The following is a 15,567-nucleotide window of genomic DNA, read 5'->3' as shown; positions in this document are numbered from 1 at the left end:
TCATTAAAGAAATGCAAATCAAAACCACATTGAGATACCACCTCACTCCAGTTGAATGGCGATCATTAAAAAATCAGGAGACAACAGATGCTGGAGAGGATGTAGAGAAATAGGAATGTTTTTACACTATTGGTGGGATTGTAAATTAATTCAGTCATTGTGGAAGACAGTATGGCAATTCCTCCAGGATCTAGAAATAGAAATACCATTTGATCCAGCAATCCCATTACTAGGTATATACCCAATGGATTATAAATCATTCTATTATAAAGACACATGCACATGTATGTTTACTGCAGCACTGTTCACAATAGCAAAGACTTGGAACCAACCCCAATGCCCATCAATGACAGACTGGATGAAGAAAATGTGGCACATATACATCATGGAATACTATGCAGCCATAAAAAAGGATGATTTCATGTCCTTTGCAGGAGCATGGATGAATCTGGAAACCATCATTCTCAGCAAACCAACACAAGAACAGAAAACCAAACACTGCATGTTCTCACTCAAAAGTGAGTGTTAAACAATGAGAACATACAGACGCAGAGGGGGGAACATCACACACAAGGGCCTGGGAGGGTGGGGGGCTAGGGGAGGAATAGCAGGGGGTCAAGGGATTGGGGAGGGATAGCATTAGGAGAAATACCTAATGTAGATGATGGGGTGATGGATGCAGCAAACCACCACCATGGCACGTGTATACCTATGTAACAAACTGGCATGATCTGTACGTGTACCCCAGAACTTAAAGTATAATAAATAAATTTTTAAAAAAAGAAAAAGAAATATCCCTAAGTATACTACTGATTCTGAGATACAGATGCACACATTATACACACATGTAAATATACATATGTGTATGTACATATATATTAGTACATATATGTATACATATGCCATACACATACTGCATGTATACATAACTAAATGGGTAATATAAAGACATGCTATAAAAGGATTTTGCTACAACTATAAAGAAGGACTGCTCAGATAGAATTGGTTCCTTCCCTCTTTATTCTTAATATTTAAAGTCAAATGCACAATTACCTTTTCAGAAAGGAGTCTCTTTTCTGATATATCACAAGGTACTTACCTCAAACTTGAACAAAGCTTTTACTAGAGTGTTAAAATTATGTATATATATTTATATTTTTCATTAAAGTGATCATGTGAATTCTTTTTCACCAGATATATGATCACCATACTACTCAACTATGGAGCCTATAATGAGCCCCAAACTTTCTGCATCTGCTGACTCTGAAATTCTTTGCAAGTCTGCAAAGCATGCCTAATGCAGGCTGGTATGTTGATATGGGAAATTCACTAGCACTAATAACAACTACCAATTCTCAATCCCTCTATGTGTGCCAGGCACTGTGCATACATCATCTTTACCCATATCGCTTCATGCAATAGATGCAGTGCTGCTAAAAAAACATAAGATGTACTTAAAATACACCCCAACTATATATTGCCATTTCAAGTTAGCTTAAATAAACAAATGATTGCACATTTAGCATCCCTTAACCAAAATGCTTAGGACCAGAAATGTTTCCAATTTTTAGATTTTTCAGATGTTTGAATATCCACATTATATATACTTACTGGTTGAGCATCTCTAATCAGAAAATCCAAAATCCAAAATGCACCAATGAGCATTTTCTATGAGTGTCATGTTGCCATTCAAAATATTTTTGATTTTTGAGCATTTCTGATTTCAGATTTTCAAAACAGGAATACCGAACTTGTATAAAAAGTTACATATGTAGGGATAGTCAAAAACTTTCCCAAATTTAGGCACATATTAAAAGTAACTACAGAAGCTATCTAGAACACTGGACCAACTAGGTTTTCTTTTCCATTCAGTTTTCTTTTAGAATTTGAAGTATGGCTTATTATAAAACTAACTTTAGAAATATACCCTAGCATTTTGTTTGAGGAGCCTTTAAATCTTTAAGTTAGATAATGTCTATCTGAATATTTTTCTTTGTCAAATTCTGGTTGTAGCTAAAGTCACTCCTATTTGGTGAGACTTGCTGAAAATGAGGTAGATAAAATCCTCAGTCCATGGAAAGTAAACAGTTATACATATTAAAAGAATGATCTCATAACTGAATGATAGTTATTACAACTGCAATTAAATATCATCATTATGGCAAGATTTAATGAGTAGTCACTCTATGTCATGCCAAATTATTTATATTCTTTATCCTGCCAATTACAATTCATAGTATACCCATTTTACACCTGAAGTAAATGAGAAGTAAAATAATTTATCTAAAATCAGATAGTAATTAATTAGTAGAGCTTGCATTTGAACAGGCTTTAGACACTAAAGCCCACACTCTTTTCACTATGTTAAGGTGTCAACATTAAAAACCTTAACTAAACATAAAATGTTTGAACCACCACTCATATCAAATTCATCAACTCGAGAAAATATCCCTCTGACCCACCCAACCATTTCCTGTCCTCCATACACACCCACTCCCAAAAGATAGCTCATGCAGTTTTAAACTTATTATCAAAAATAAAGAGAAATAAAAGTGACAATGTAATACAAAATATAAATCCTTCAGCATCTTAAAAATAAACTCTTCTATACAATATAGTGAAATAACTGTGGAACAAACGTTAAAGAATAATGAACAAGCAAAAAAAAAAAATGCACTGCTGTCAACACTATACCTGGGTACAAATGTGTTAGAGCATCTTAGTTTAAAACAAATCAAGTTAAGTGCCTGTTTAGAAAAATACTTCCATGTACGGCATACATACAGTGTTAGGAAGGAAAGCAAACCCAGAAATTAATTAAGAAATGAGTGGTTTTACAGAGGGCTGTAAGAACTTTCTAATAAACTTTCTCTATATACTTAGAGTGAAATCTTCCTACAGATTTCCTTCCCTCATTTACATATCTGTTCAGGCTTATTCTTTTTTTTTTTTTTTCTTTCAAGCCCCTTTGCCCTTTCAATCATGAAGCATATTACTCCACTGTCAGTGCAAAGCAGTTCCTAACAACAGGGAACCCAGCTGGGATAGGAAGAGGGCAGCGGGCTCATGCATTAACATAATAATCCAACTGTGTTCCCATAGGCCCTTAGGGCAGACAGCATATTAGGTAGGCCTCCTGTGCAGACCCTGGTGGAAGCTGCCTTATCACCTGCCTATCAACCTGTGGCAGCTAGAGCTAGCTCAATAGCACCAGCTCCTGCCAAGCAGTAGTGCCCAATTACCTTACTACAAAAGACAGAAATCCATTTTTCTATGTCTGTTTAATGTACTCAATGCATTTCCTTATTTATGATTTGAATCTACGTTTCTGCATCGTTTCCAGGGGATTGACTTATTGCCTTTTAACTTTTTAAAGTCTAGTTGTCTAAAGGCCATTCTGCAGCAGTAGGTAGGAATGAGACTAAATGTGAATTTCAAATATAAAAGCCCAAGTTGGTGAAAAGCTAACCATTTGGTCACCAGTTGTCTAAAGATTCCTCAGTCAATATAGAGGACTAGAAGTGTGAGGAAGCCCTAAATGGCAGCCATTACTATTTCTTCATGGGGATAAAAGTGAGGGGACTCCTATATCAATGTGTCCTTTAAATGTAGTTTTTAAGTTTAATCCAAGAACTTCCTAAGGTTCCTATAAAGTGTATGCCTTTGTGAATGCTGATTCGAATGAGAAAAGTATGTGGACAGATTACTACAATTGGCTGACGGTAAAATCAAAAAAGATATGTCAAAATTATCTTTTTTAATCTCAAATGATTATTGAAGACAGTTTTTCTTAAAATAAAAAAGGCTGGCCCACGGACATGCTTTTTACTGTTTGCATGTGTAACACATATGTTTTATTTTAATGCTGCTTAGTTCCTAGAATATTTTATCTGTGTGTGATTTTCTTTCCAAGCTACAACATATATCAAGTAAGGAAAAGCTGAAGGGTATATTCCACTAAAAATGTCTATTACCACGTTACATAAGATCATCTTTAAAATACCTTACAGATGTTTGAAATCATAATTCATTTCAGTGAATTAAACATAGTCTCATTCCTTGAAATTTCCCCTTAAAAAGGTTCCGAAGAAGGCACATAATTTGACATTTAATTTAATGGGAAAACGTGCTTTTAGGACTATTCTAAATAATGCTATTTAAAAAAGCATGAGACTACCAATTTGGCTAGGGAAACATTTTGTACTGATGATTTTGTACTGATCATTTTTTAAAAAATGAGTTTCTAGAAATGTTACATTTTCTTATGGGCATTTTAATAAAAAATGGATCCTGTGGTCAAACAAAAGTACATTTATCTAACAGTTCTATGAATTTTAAATGTTAGGGAACCAACACCATTATTTATAGCAACCAACCTGATATACTTTATATGCATTTTAATAATTAAGCAAAAATTAAGTATCAAAGGCTATGGCACTAATTTTCACTCACACAGTTATCTCCATTACCTGAACAGTTTTTGCAATATATTAAACAGGTGACAGTGACCATTCTGCAACTTGTCAGTTCTTTGGATTACTTCCATACATACCAGACAGGGTTTTATATAAAGTAAATATCTTCCTCATATTGAAGAAATTTGCTCTTTATTAAACAACCTGAGAAAAAGTCAAATAAAAGAGAAAAAAAGAACTAGAAGAATTTTTTCTTCCATAAGTAAATCCTGAGCTATTTAATAGTCTCTAAACAATACACTACAATATATTGTTGATGGAAGTATAAATACAAAATACTAAACTCCATTATAAATATTAATGCTTATATATGTGTTAAACAACAAAATTATACACATCTCCTTCTTGATCTTTTGGGGATTCCAGGGGCTCTTTATTCTTTAAGCATTCTTATGTTTTGACAAAATGTAATGCATCTTCCAAGTCATTAAGTATAGAAACTTGATTTTTGATTAAAAAACAATCAACAGCAGCCATGTGGTGACAGGATAAATAGTGGCCAGACTTTACCACTTTAATTCCTTAAAGAGGTACATTTCCACTCTAGGGTAAACAAAAGAAAAGCATGTATATAAAATAGAAATCTAGTTATGCCATCTCTAAAAACTTGATTTTACCTTAAATAGCAACTTATGCAGCTAGAATAATTTGGTCCCTCAAGGGTGGTAAAGAAGGCAATAAGGACAGATCTATACTATGATTTCCAGCATTAGCAATTCATCTTTGGATAAGCTTAAAATTTATAAAACTTATAAAATTTACAAAAGTAAAGATAAGTGAAGAAAATGTTATTTAAAAATTTAAGTGAGAGTAAATACAAATAGAAAATCATGTGAAGGAAACACATTTAAGTGTGATATACTAATTCTAAAATGTGCCCCCCAACTCGCGCCAGCAATTTCTTTAGCCTGCACATTCCTATATTTGAAATAAGCCTAATCTACATTTGGATTATACCAGAGTATTCCCTTCCCTCCAGAGAATTACCTAAAAGGACCTTCCTCTTCCAATGAAAACCATTTGATTCCTAAGAACTTTATCTACCCAGTTCAATCTGTTGGTATGGATACGGCTTCAGAGATGGTTTGCCCCTAGAATTTTTTGACATTTCTGCCAAGGATAAGATTAAGTATGAGATATCGAAATTACATGTTAAAATAGATGCCATTTTACTTTGTTTCTTCCTGAATAGCCCTTCAGCTGTTGAGGCACATACATTTTTCCCCAGGCAAAATCCCCAGGCTAAAATAACTGAGCCTCATATCGTCAGGAAACCCAGCTTCTCCAACATTATTCTTAGGTATCTGATTTATCTATCAGCTGTAGTTTCATTTCATATTTACTCATGTAAATCTTACTTGAAAAAAAGAAAAATAATCCACTTAAAATGTTTCCTGTCAACCACTCATATTGAATACAATCAATGGCAATACTTAATGTTCTATTATAGCTTTTTAAAATGCTGATCTTTATTTTAGCAATAGAGTTAGAAGTCACAAGGATTCAAGGACTGATCATTTTTGTTCCCCAAACATCCTTGCCTTCCACAACTGCCCTCTTGAGCAACATGCTATGCACTGAATAAAGAACACTCCCATTGACCAAGATCTAATCTTACCACTTTGCAGCCCTAGCCTCTTGGACAACTTAGGAGTCGAAAGACCACCATTCTAAAGAGTAACATGTTTCAAAGCTATTACTCCAAACCTCAGGTGAGAATAAATATAACTTTAAATGAAAACAAGAGATACTGATCAAACAAGTAAAAAAGTAAATAAATACTTCAAAAAACCTTTCAAGCCATCATGAGCTAAAAAGAAAATTTTAAGATTGTATACACAGCTTTTAAAATTAAGAGAAACTAAAACACATATTAAAACTTTACATTTTAACAAAGCCAACTGAATTTATATTGTAAGCACATAATTTTATGATAAAAAGTTTACAGATTACTACTACCTCAACACCCATGCAAGTACTAAATCAATATGGATTGTTACTAAAGGTGTTTTTAGAAAGAGTTCTTAATTGCCTGCCTTTACAATTTATCTCTAATTTAACAACAGAACCCTTCCTGAAGAGCTACAGACAGGATGAAGAAACAGAATTAAGACCTAAAAGATGAAGAAAAAATAAATAACAGAAGGTAGAGGAGGAGGCAATGTAAAAAGAAATCTATGAATGAGGAAGGTAGAGTGAGTTAGTGAAGAGTAGCAACTAGAAAATGAACACTCTTTACCTCCTTAAATTTGATAATACCTTTTTTTTTAATTTCTAAAGAAAAAGAAGTATAATGGATTCACAGTTCCACATAGCTGGGGAAGCCTCACAATCATGATGGAAGGCAAAAGGCTTGTCTTACATGGTGGCAGACGGGAAAGAATGTGCAGTGGACCTCCCCTTTATAAAACTGTAAGGTCTCATGAGACTTATTCACGATCACAAGAACAGCATATTTTAAAGCACAACTAAACACTTCTCTGCACAGTGTTGTGGAAGGCATGTCACACAAAGAGATGATATGTGCAGTGATGGTCCATAAGGTAAATAAGGTGGAGGCAAGGGGCAGGGCACCAATGGCCAATGAGGCAATTCAAAATAAATACATTAAGAAGTAAGTGGTCAGCAATATTGACAACTTCTGAAACACAAAATGAGAAGTTATCTTTCAGTTTTCTCTTTAGCAAATGCCCATTTAAACTGTGTGTTTGTGTGCGTGTGTGTGTGTGTGTGTGTGTGTGTGCGTGTGCATGTGTCTTGGGGTGAAGGGTAAAGGGGAGGCACATATGGCGTTACCTGAAGAGGAGAAACACGAACAGCACCTTGAGCCATAGTCGAGTGGAAAGCTGGATCTCTTTTCTTTTGGACTTTAGTTCTAGAACTATGACTTGCTTTGCTTCAGATCAAATCTTGCTATAAAAAAACTTAAAGGAATTGAGATAACTATGGTTTTCTCTAATACAACTTGCTTAAAGTAATCCATTTCTTAGGGCTCAGGAATATTTATGGTAAAGTGACCATCACTGACTCAATTTGCATTCAAAACAGAAAGACAGTTAACTAGAGTGCTTGAGTGATAGCAAATGCTGTTCACTGTGCGAGAAGCCAGTAGCAGAAACACAGGTGTAAAGAGTGAAAAACACAGACCATCCTTTGTCACTGAAGTAACAAATTCTGCTCTGAAAAAAAAAAATACAGTTGTTTCTCTAGTTCTTTGTACAAAAGCCTGTTTTATTCTTGCTTCAATACTTAAATCTAGAAACAAAGATATAAATCAGTTAATCCTTATAAACTGCTCCTAGGAGCTTCATTTTCCTCGAGGAATTAAAAGAAGCCTTGACCACTACACAAAGAATATGAAATCTCTCCACTAAATTGCTTACACATATCTCCAATTAGATTTAAAGACATTTTTACAGCTTTTATGTCAAGTTTACATTACTAGATGCTAAAGACTGTGTTGTAGCTCTTAAAAGCTCTAAAGCTGACTAATCGTGGTCTTGATCACAATGGTTTATGATTACATCTCAGGAAAAGCAAGAATGAGGCTTTTACATACTTTTGTTGTTACATGATAATGTTAAGCAGAAACAAAAACAGGTGGCAAAGTCAACCAAAATCTTTTGTTTTCTGACACTGTCATCTAGAGGAAAAAAAATCCAAAGTTATCATTGGATTTTTGCCTAATCTTTAGATAAATTCAGCTGAAAGCATTTAGAGGTTCTAGAATTAAGAATAACCTAAAACAGCAAATGCATTTGTATTTTCCAATTTTGTATATGTCTAAGTAATGCAAGATTATATCGTAAAAGCAAACAGGTAAAGAACAACAAGAATTTTTAATTAGCATTTCATTAATAATACCAATGTGAAGAGAAAGAGGTCAACTATTAATAAGATACAGATTTCCCACCACTGGGATTTATTCTGAATTCATTTTAAGAGCAGGAAGCTGTGATCTAAAAATCACCACTCTAAAACAGTTAAAAGTTGAAATAATTGTGCTTAAAGGATTAGGAGTAGGAATTTAAGAACAGCTTTTTGTACATATAAACCATATAGTTCCTAACTATTGATTTGTAATTTTAACTTAGAATTATAATGCCCATTTATTTCATGATAAATGATAAGACACTTGATAGCATATATATTTGGGATAAGAATAACGGCTTAGAGATTTCAATCAAGCATGAGAGTTCCTTTTCATTTCTCTTTTTTGGTGTGTGCACTTAACACTACACAAAAGAAAACATATCAAAACTGAAATATACTCACTAAAATTTAAGGTTATTCCAACAAAAGGGTTAATTAGGGAAACAAATTTTCTCAGACTGTTAATAATGGGAATGACACATACTATGTGCTCATAAGTAATTCTCAGGTATCTTTGATCTTCAGCCCCACGCGATTTCTGTTGCCTACCGTAGCCTGGCCTCTGGGACTGTCTCAGAACCAGACATCTGGCTACTTTGTTGTTTTAGACTAATCTCCTCCCAGGAGAGCTCAAGAAATGACACCAGGCAAGGAGGGTCCTGGCAAGGGAAAAAACATTACAGTATTAGCAGATTTCTTTTTGAGTGGACGAGAGTATCAAAATTGTTTTCAAATTTCTACAGGGGTCTTAGGAGCTCTTCCGTTCTGTGGTTTTACTCTGGCATAATTTAAATAGGATGTATATATTATATATTTAAGGCCCATCAATCATCTTTAAGAATTCACTGAATGTTAATCATAGAATAGTACAATATGTAGGAGAAAGTTGTGGGGAAAAATACAAATCAGATTAATTCCTCACCCATCTGTTAGGGTTGGGTGATGACTGATAAAACAAAAAATTTAATTGTCAGCTGAAGGGTTACACCAAAATTGTGGGACAACGTCTAAGATTTGTAAATACAGTTGCTTGCTTCCCATTATGCCAACTCCCTATCCTATTTCTTCTAGCTGGGATTTTAGAAAGATCCATAACTACTAATCTACTAAAAAGGTTTTATTAAACTGTGCTTCTGTAAAGTGCATCTGAGGAAAGCAAGAAAGAGCAAGAAGAAGTGATATGAGCTTTAGAAATAAAAATAAAACAGTGATGTCAAGGATAAAGTGTTATATTCATAGTCACAATATCACCAACATACCAACATTTTTCCCAAGAAAACAAAAATAATCAACACCTGAATATTATTTTAGGTATTATTGTTCAATCTCAAAAATCTGTACAGTTTGAGAAAGAAAAAAATCACCATTTGTTTTACAAACAGAATATAAGCCAAATGGGAAAACAGCTTATTTGTGAACGTTGATATTTTACCCTAAAATCACATTTTACCTGTTTCTAACATATAATTACAGATTTGGATAATGTATAAAATCAAATGTTACCCTGCAATATGATATTTATACTGTTTCACAGGGTGATAGAAAACTCAAGAAATTGCCAAAATACCCAATGCACTCATCTCTGATCTATTATTAACAGAAATTGCTCATTTTAGGTTTCAATTGTCTTCATAATAAAAGCATATAGCTATATAGTGACTTCAGCTTTGTATGATATTTCCTAGGTTAGCAATTATAATACCCTACTTTATCAAAACACTGCCTACTCTGTTAATATCCATTATAATTAAAACAAATGAAAATGTTCAGAAGATAAACATAAGAAAGAGAATCTTAGGCAATCATAATTTATTTATGATTATTCCCAAGTAAATACAAAATAATTATGTTACAATGGAATAAGCCAGTTACAATGGGACAAGATTGTATGGTGCTATTTATATGAGGTTTCTAGAATAGTCAAATTCATAGAGACAAAAAGTAGACTGGTAGTTGCCAGAGGGCGGGGGAAGGGGGTATGAAGACCAATTGTTTAATTAATGGGTACACAGTTTCAGCGTAGGAAGATGAAAATGTTCTAGAGAGGGATGATGGTGGTAACACAACAAGAGGAATATACTTAATGCCACTGAACTGAACACTTAAAAATTATTTTACCACAATTCAAAAAAATTGTTAGAAAAATAATATAAAAATCCAAAGACAATAAAAATTCCAAGATCTTTTTATTTAGACTGTTACCCTTTGACCAAAGATGAATAAAGTTTATGAGAAGCATTATAATCACATGTTAATTTATACATTGGTATCACCAACATTCAAAAAACAAACAAAAAAAAGCAGAATATCTGTCCCAGAATATTTTAACAAAATAGATTCCAGAAAGAATGTTTCCAAAAACTTTCCTAAGATGTCTGAGTTTCCTAATTAATATAAGGCATACTGCAGCTAAATAACAAAACTATTCTCAAAATTAACCTGTATTTCTAAAAAAATCCAAAGGATAGAAAATTCAAGACAAGCAAATAGATTTTTTTATAACACCACAGGCCATTAAGTTATATTAGACCCAAAAAGTAATTCAGCTCTTCAGTAATTCAGTACCTGCTAGATATCACATTATTTTAAATTATATCTAGTGTAGTTCCAATGTTAAATTCCCTTTATTATATTCTATTATTTGAAAATTTTAACCTTATATACTTTATATAAATTGTGCTTAAAGTTTGCTGTATATAAAAAATTACCCCCCAGAAAACAGTAGCTTATACAAGAGAGATGTTCATTTCTCTTTCGTGTAAAAGATGTTCCAAGGTAGGCAATCCAGGACTGGCATGGCAGCTCCATAGTCAAAAGGACCCCACATCCTATTCTTGCTGTTCCATTGTCGGTAACAGGCTATCTGATAAGCCAAGAATGCTCTTCAAGCTCTAATAATCCACATTCCAGTAATCAGGCAGAGGAATAAAAAATGAAGGCTGTACTACTTCCATTTAAGGAGACAACCTGGATGTAATATAAAATACTTTCATTTACATCTTAAAAGCAAGAATTTAGTCACATGGCCAAATAGAACACCAGGAAGCCTAGTAGATAAATAGGATATTTCAGCTGCATGCCCAGTTAAAAGTTGGGGTTCTGTTCTAAAGATGAAGGTAAAGAAGACAATAGAAAGCAACCAGAGGAGTGATGTCAGCAAGATGGCTGACAGGTAGCTGCTACGGATCTTTCTCTCCCATAAAAAAGACCAAAATAATGAATAAGCAACTATATTTTTACCAAAATAACCAAAGGAGAGCATGAAAGAACAGCAAATAGACAGTAGAAATGATGGAAAGTACAGAAACCTGAGATGGCTGCACAGAGAAAGGAAGGAAACCTCAGGTCTCCTGTACACTCGAGTAGCATTCTCCCAACCCCAGAGGTGACAAAGCATCCTGCCCCCCAGGGACGCCAATCGTCCAGCACACAAGAGCAGTTGTACCTCTTGGTACCACATCTAATGTGGCAACCCATCCTCAAGAATACAGAGGCTCCCCTGACTCCTGTACCCACACTTTCTAGAGCTAAGCAGATATAGTAATTCCCAGCCTAGTGATTCAGAGCCTTGGGTAAGCCATGCCACCCCACTCCCTAGGCCAAACAGGCACAGTGCCATGCCTACCTGGAACAGAATGAGTCCCCCACAGTCCAAGCTGCTGAAGCACCCCATCTTTCCAGAGAGTAAAGTCATTGCTGCACTCACTGCACCATGCCCCACAAGCCAAAGTGGCATCTTATCATTCCTGGGTCCTTGCTGCTGCTGCTGCAGCACTTTGTGTCACAGAACCTAGCCAATGGTCATGTTACACCATTTTGAGTTCCAGAGTCACCTCATCCCCCAGAGCCTGAGTTGCCACTGTGTTCTAGTGGCTCCAGGTCCCAAAGTGCAGCTGTGCTCTGTTCCCTGGGTCTGAGCCTCTGGAGCACCCTTTCTTCCCAAGAGTTATGCAAGTACTATGCCCTGCTCCGCAGGTACAGTACCATAACTGCATCTCAGCCCAGGGTTTGGGCTGCTAGGGTATGCTTCAGATCAACAAAGTCCAGCCTAGTGGGAGAACTATCCAATCATGCCTTGGAGAGTGAACCTGTGTCTCAAGTCCCAGGTGCTATAGTAATCTCAAAAAATCCTGAGTCCAAGAACCTGGATCCACAGCCACTCTGAGCACTTGTGCCATGAATACCAATGCTGCTGTGGCTGCCTGTGAGCTATGCAGACTCAATACCCAAAGAGATCCTCTCAGCTAAGACTAAAAACAAAAACAGAAAAATCCCTAAAGCCTTTGCCCTAACAAGCTGTGAAACCCTGCTACTGACATGAACTCCTTCAGCATAGACCATAGAGGCATCTGCAGTCATTACTAATATTGATCACAGCTAAAGAAGCTGCACAAAGATTTCACCACTGCACTGATACGAAACCAGAGCCTCATAATCTGACCAACTAGCACCCTCAGGCTCATCTTCAGGGACAAGTCTTCCCCAGGGAAAGCCACTCTATAAAGTTTGGAAGAGGTGACTGCACCACCAGATGCATAGACATCGATGCAAAAACACAAGGCACATGAAAAAGAAAGGAAGAATGATACCACCAAAGGAACTAAATAATTCTCTAGCAATTGATGCAACAGAAAGAGAAATTTACTAATTATCTGAAGAGGAATTTTAAAATAATGATCTTAAGAAACTCAGCAAGATATAAGGGAATACAAACAGACAATTTAATGAAATCAGGAAAATAATTCATTATCTGAATAACAAATTCATAAACAGATGTAAAAAATAAACAAATTTTGAAGCTGAAGACTTCAATCAATAAAATAAAAAATAAACTACAGAGCCTCAATAGCAGACTACATTGAGCAGAAGAAATAATCTGTGAAGTTGAAGAAAGAACTTTAGAAATGACTCAGTAGAAAAAATAAGAAAAAAAGGAAAAAGAGTGAAGACAGCCTGTGGGACTCATGGGATACCACTAAGCAAAGAGATTTTTGGCATTATGGGAATTCCAGAGGAGAAGAAACAGAGAATGCTAAAAACTTTCCAACCCTTGGGAGAGATACAGATATCCATATCTATGAAGCTCAAAGTTCCCAAATTGACTGAATCCATAGAAAACTTCTCCTGGGGACATTATAATCAAACTGTCAAAAGTCAAAGACAAAAACAAAACCTTAAAAGCAGCAAAAAAAGTCACACATAAGGGAGTCCCCATTTGACTACCAGTAGATTTCTCAGGAGAAACCTTATAGGCCAACAGAGAGTGGAATTATATATTCAAAGTACTGAAAGAAAAAAAAAAAAAACTAACAACCAAGAATACTGTATCCCCAAAGCTATCTTTTCAAAAAGGAAGGAGGAAGTTTCTCATAGACAAGCAAAAGCTAAGGGAATTCATTACCACTAGACCTGTCTTACAAGAAATGCTAAAAGGAGTTCCAGATACCATTTTTAACATTTGTTAGAATGGGATATATTTGTGGCTGTTTTCCTGGGTGGGATTGGCTTCCTGGTAGAGTTTGGGTTCATGGTACCAAAATAGTCAGGACAAAAGTTCTTTTATGTTTGAGGTGTACAGGAAAACCTCAGTTTTGCTTATACCTTCTCATCCTACAAGGAATAGAAGTTACTGAGATGAAAAGGGAGAATCCCCTGTGTCTAGGGAAATGCTAGTCTTCTCTTTTAACTCTACAACTGCCGGTGATGCAGGACACACAGGCTTGGCCTGTGCCCCTGGCCCATCCATATCACCCAGTGTTTGGTTTTCCATTTAGATTTCATTTCTATGGGGCACAGCAATGCAATAATTCTGCCACCAACTCACCTTAAGGAAGCAACCTTTCAGTCAAATTGTCAGCCAAACTGCAATTGCTTCCTCGGCCAGCCTGCTCTCCCGCTCCCAATGCAGATAATCCTGTTCCATTGACCAGGTTCCCGGAACAGAATTCATAAGCAGTACCTCCTCCACTAGACCCATTCTCTTGTATCTTTCAGCCAGTTTGGGTACCTTCACCACACAAGAGAGGCTTTCCAAAATAATGGCCTAACCACTGTTAGAGAACTTGAAAACCTATCACTTCCAAGAGCCAACTTTCCAACCAGGACCCGTGGGCCTGACTCAAGCTCTAGACACCCCCCTGCCCTCTCCTTACCTGACTTGCTCTTTTACACTCACATGCTGTTTTTATGTTTCTGCCAATTTCCCCCCATTTCATTACCAATCTCTGTGAAAACAAATCAGGTTTCGGCTTCCTTGTACCCTAGAGCTCCCCACTTCTCAGAATATTAACTCAGTGCTCTATAAAGTACAAGTGCTCAATAATTTGTTTTCAGCTAATAGTACACGAACAGTCATCCCTCAGAAAAATATCAAGCCATCCACATTTCATGAGGAGCCAATATAAGATCTAGATCTTACATGGTTGATTTCTGGAGCTTTGTTGTTTTGCTTGAAATAATGCACAAGGGGATGAAAGTGTCCTGAAGAAGGAATCCATGACTTGCCACCTGTGGGATTTTAGACAAGTCATCTCACCTCTCAATCCATATTTTCCCAACTACAAAATCATAATAATATAAAACCAGTCCTATGTACTTCCTACAATTGTATGGATGTCAAAGATAGAAAAATATAGGCCGGATATGGTAGCTCACCCCTGTAATCTCAGCATTTTAGGAAGCCGAGGTAGGAGGACTGTTTGAGCCCAGGAGGTGGAGACCAGCCTGAGCAACACAGTGACACACTTTCTCTACAATTTTTTTTTTTTTTTAAGTAGACAGGCATAGTTGTGCCTGCCTCGAGTCCCAGCTGCTCAGGAGGCTGAGGTAGGAGGATTGCTTGAGCCCAGGTATTCAAGATCAGCCTGGGAAATAAAATGGAAATCTCTGTTTGAGCCTGGGAGGTCAAGGCTGCAGTGAGCCATGATCACACCACTGTACTTCTGCCTTGGTGACAGAGTGAGACCCTGCCCCAAAAGAAAAAAAAAGTGAAAATATAGGTAAAAGCATTGATAAGATATGCACAATAATTTTATTTACCGTTATAGGAGATGATCTGAAGAAATATACTCAAATATATTTTAATTCTATATATACAGTGAAACTTACATGGAGAAATCACCACTTATTTTAAATAAGGAAAAGAAATTATACTTCATCATTTGTTCGGAAAAAAATATTTACTGAGCATCTCCTAATGTCTTCTAATGTGCAAATCATT

General features: G+C 35.8%; 1 protein-coding gene across 6 annotated transcripts in view; it reads right to left on the bottom strand.

Moving 5' to 3' along the window:
• SLC10A7 (solute carrier family 10 member 7) overlaps nucleotides 1-15,567 on the bottom strand; it is a 265,111-nt gene that overhangs the window by 215,432 nt on the left and 34,112 nt on the right. The window contains exon 5 of one of the 6 annotated variants that reach the window (XM_032246451.1): nucleotides 2,941-7,116. The exons of the other annotated variants lie outside the window; for them this stretch is intronic. Coding sequence (XP_032102342.1) covers nucleotides 7,069-7,116 — 48 coding nt within the window. The 3' untranslated portion in view covers nucleotides 2,941-7,068. Of the gene's footprint in view, nucleotides 1-2,940; nucleotides 7,117-15,567 lie in introns of those variants that run through there. 6 annotated transcript variants of the gene reach the window in all.

This window comes from Sapajus apella, unplaced genomic scaffold (assembly GCF_009761245.1).
Source record: "Sapajus apella isolate SASKATOON/1434 unplaced genomic scaffold, GSC_monkey_1.0 scaffold61, whole genome shotgun sequence".
NCBI lineage: Eukaryota > Metazoa > Chordata > Mammalia > Primates > Cebidae > Sapajus > Sapajus apella.
This window is presented reverse-complemented; position numbering and strand designations above follow the sequence as displayed.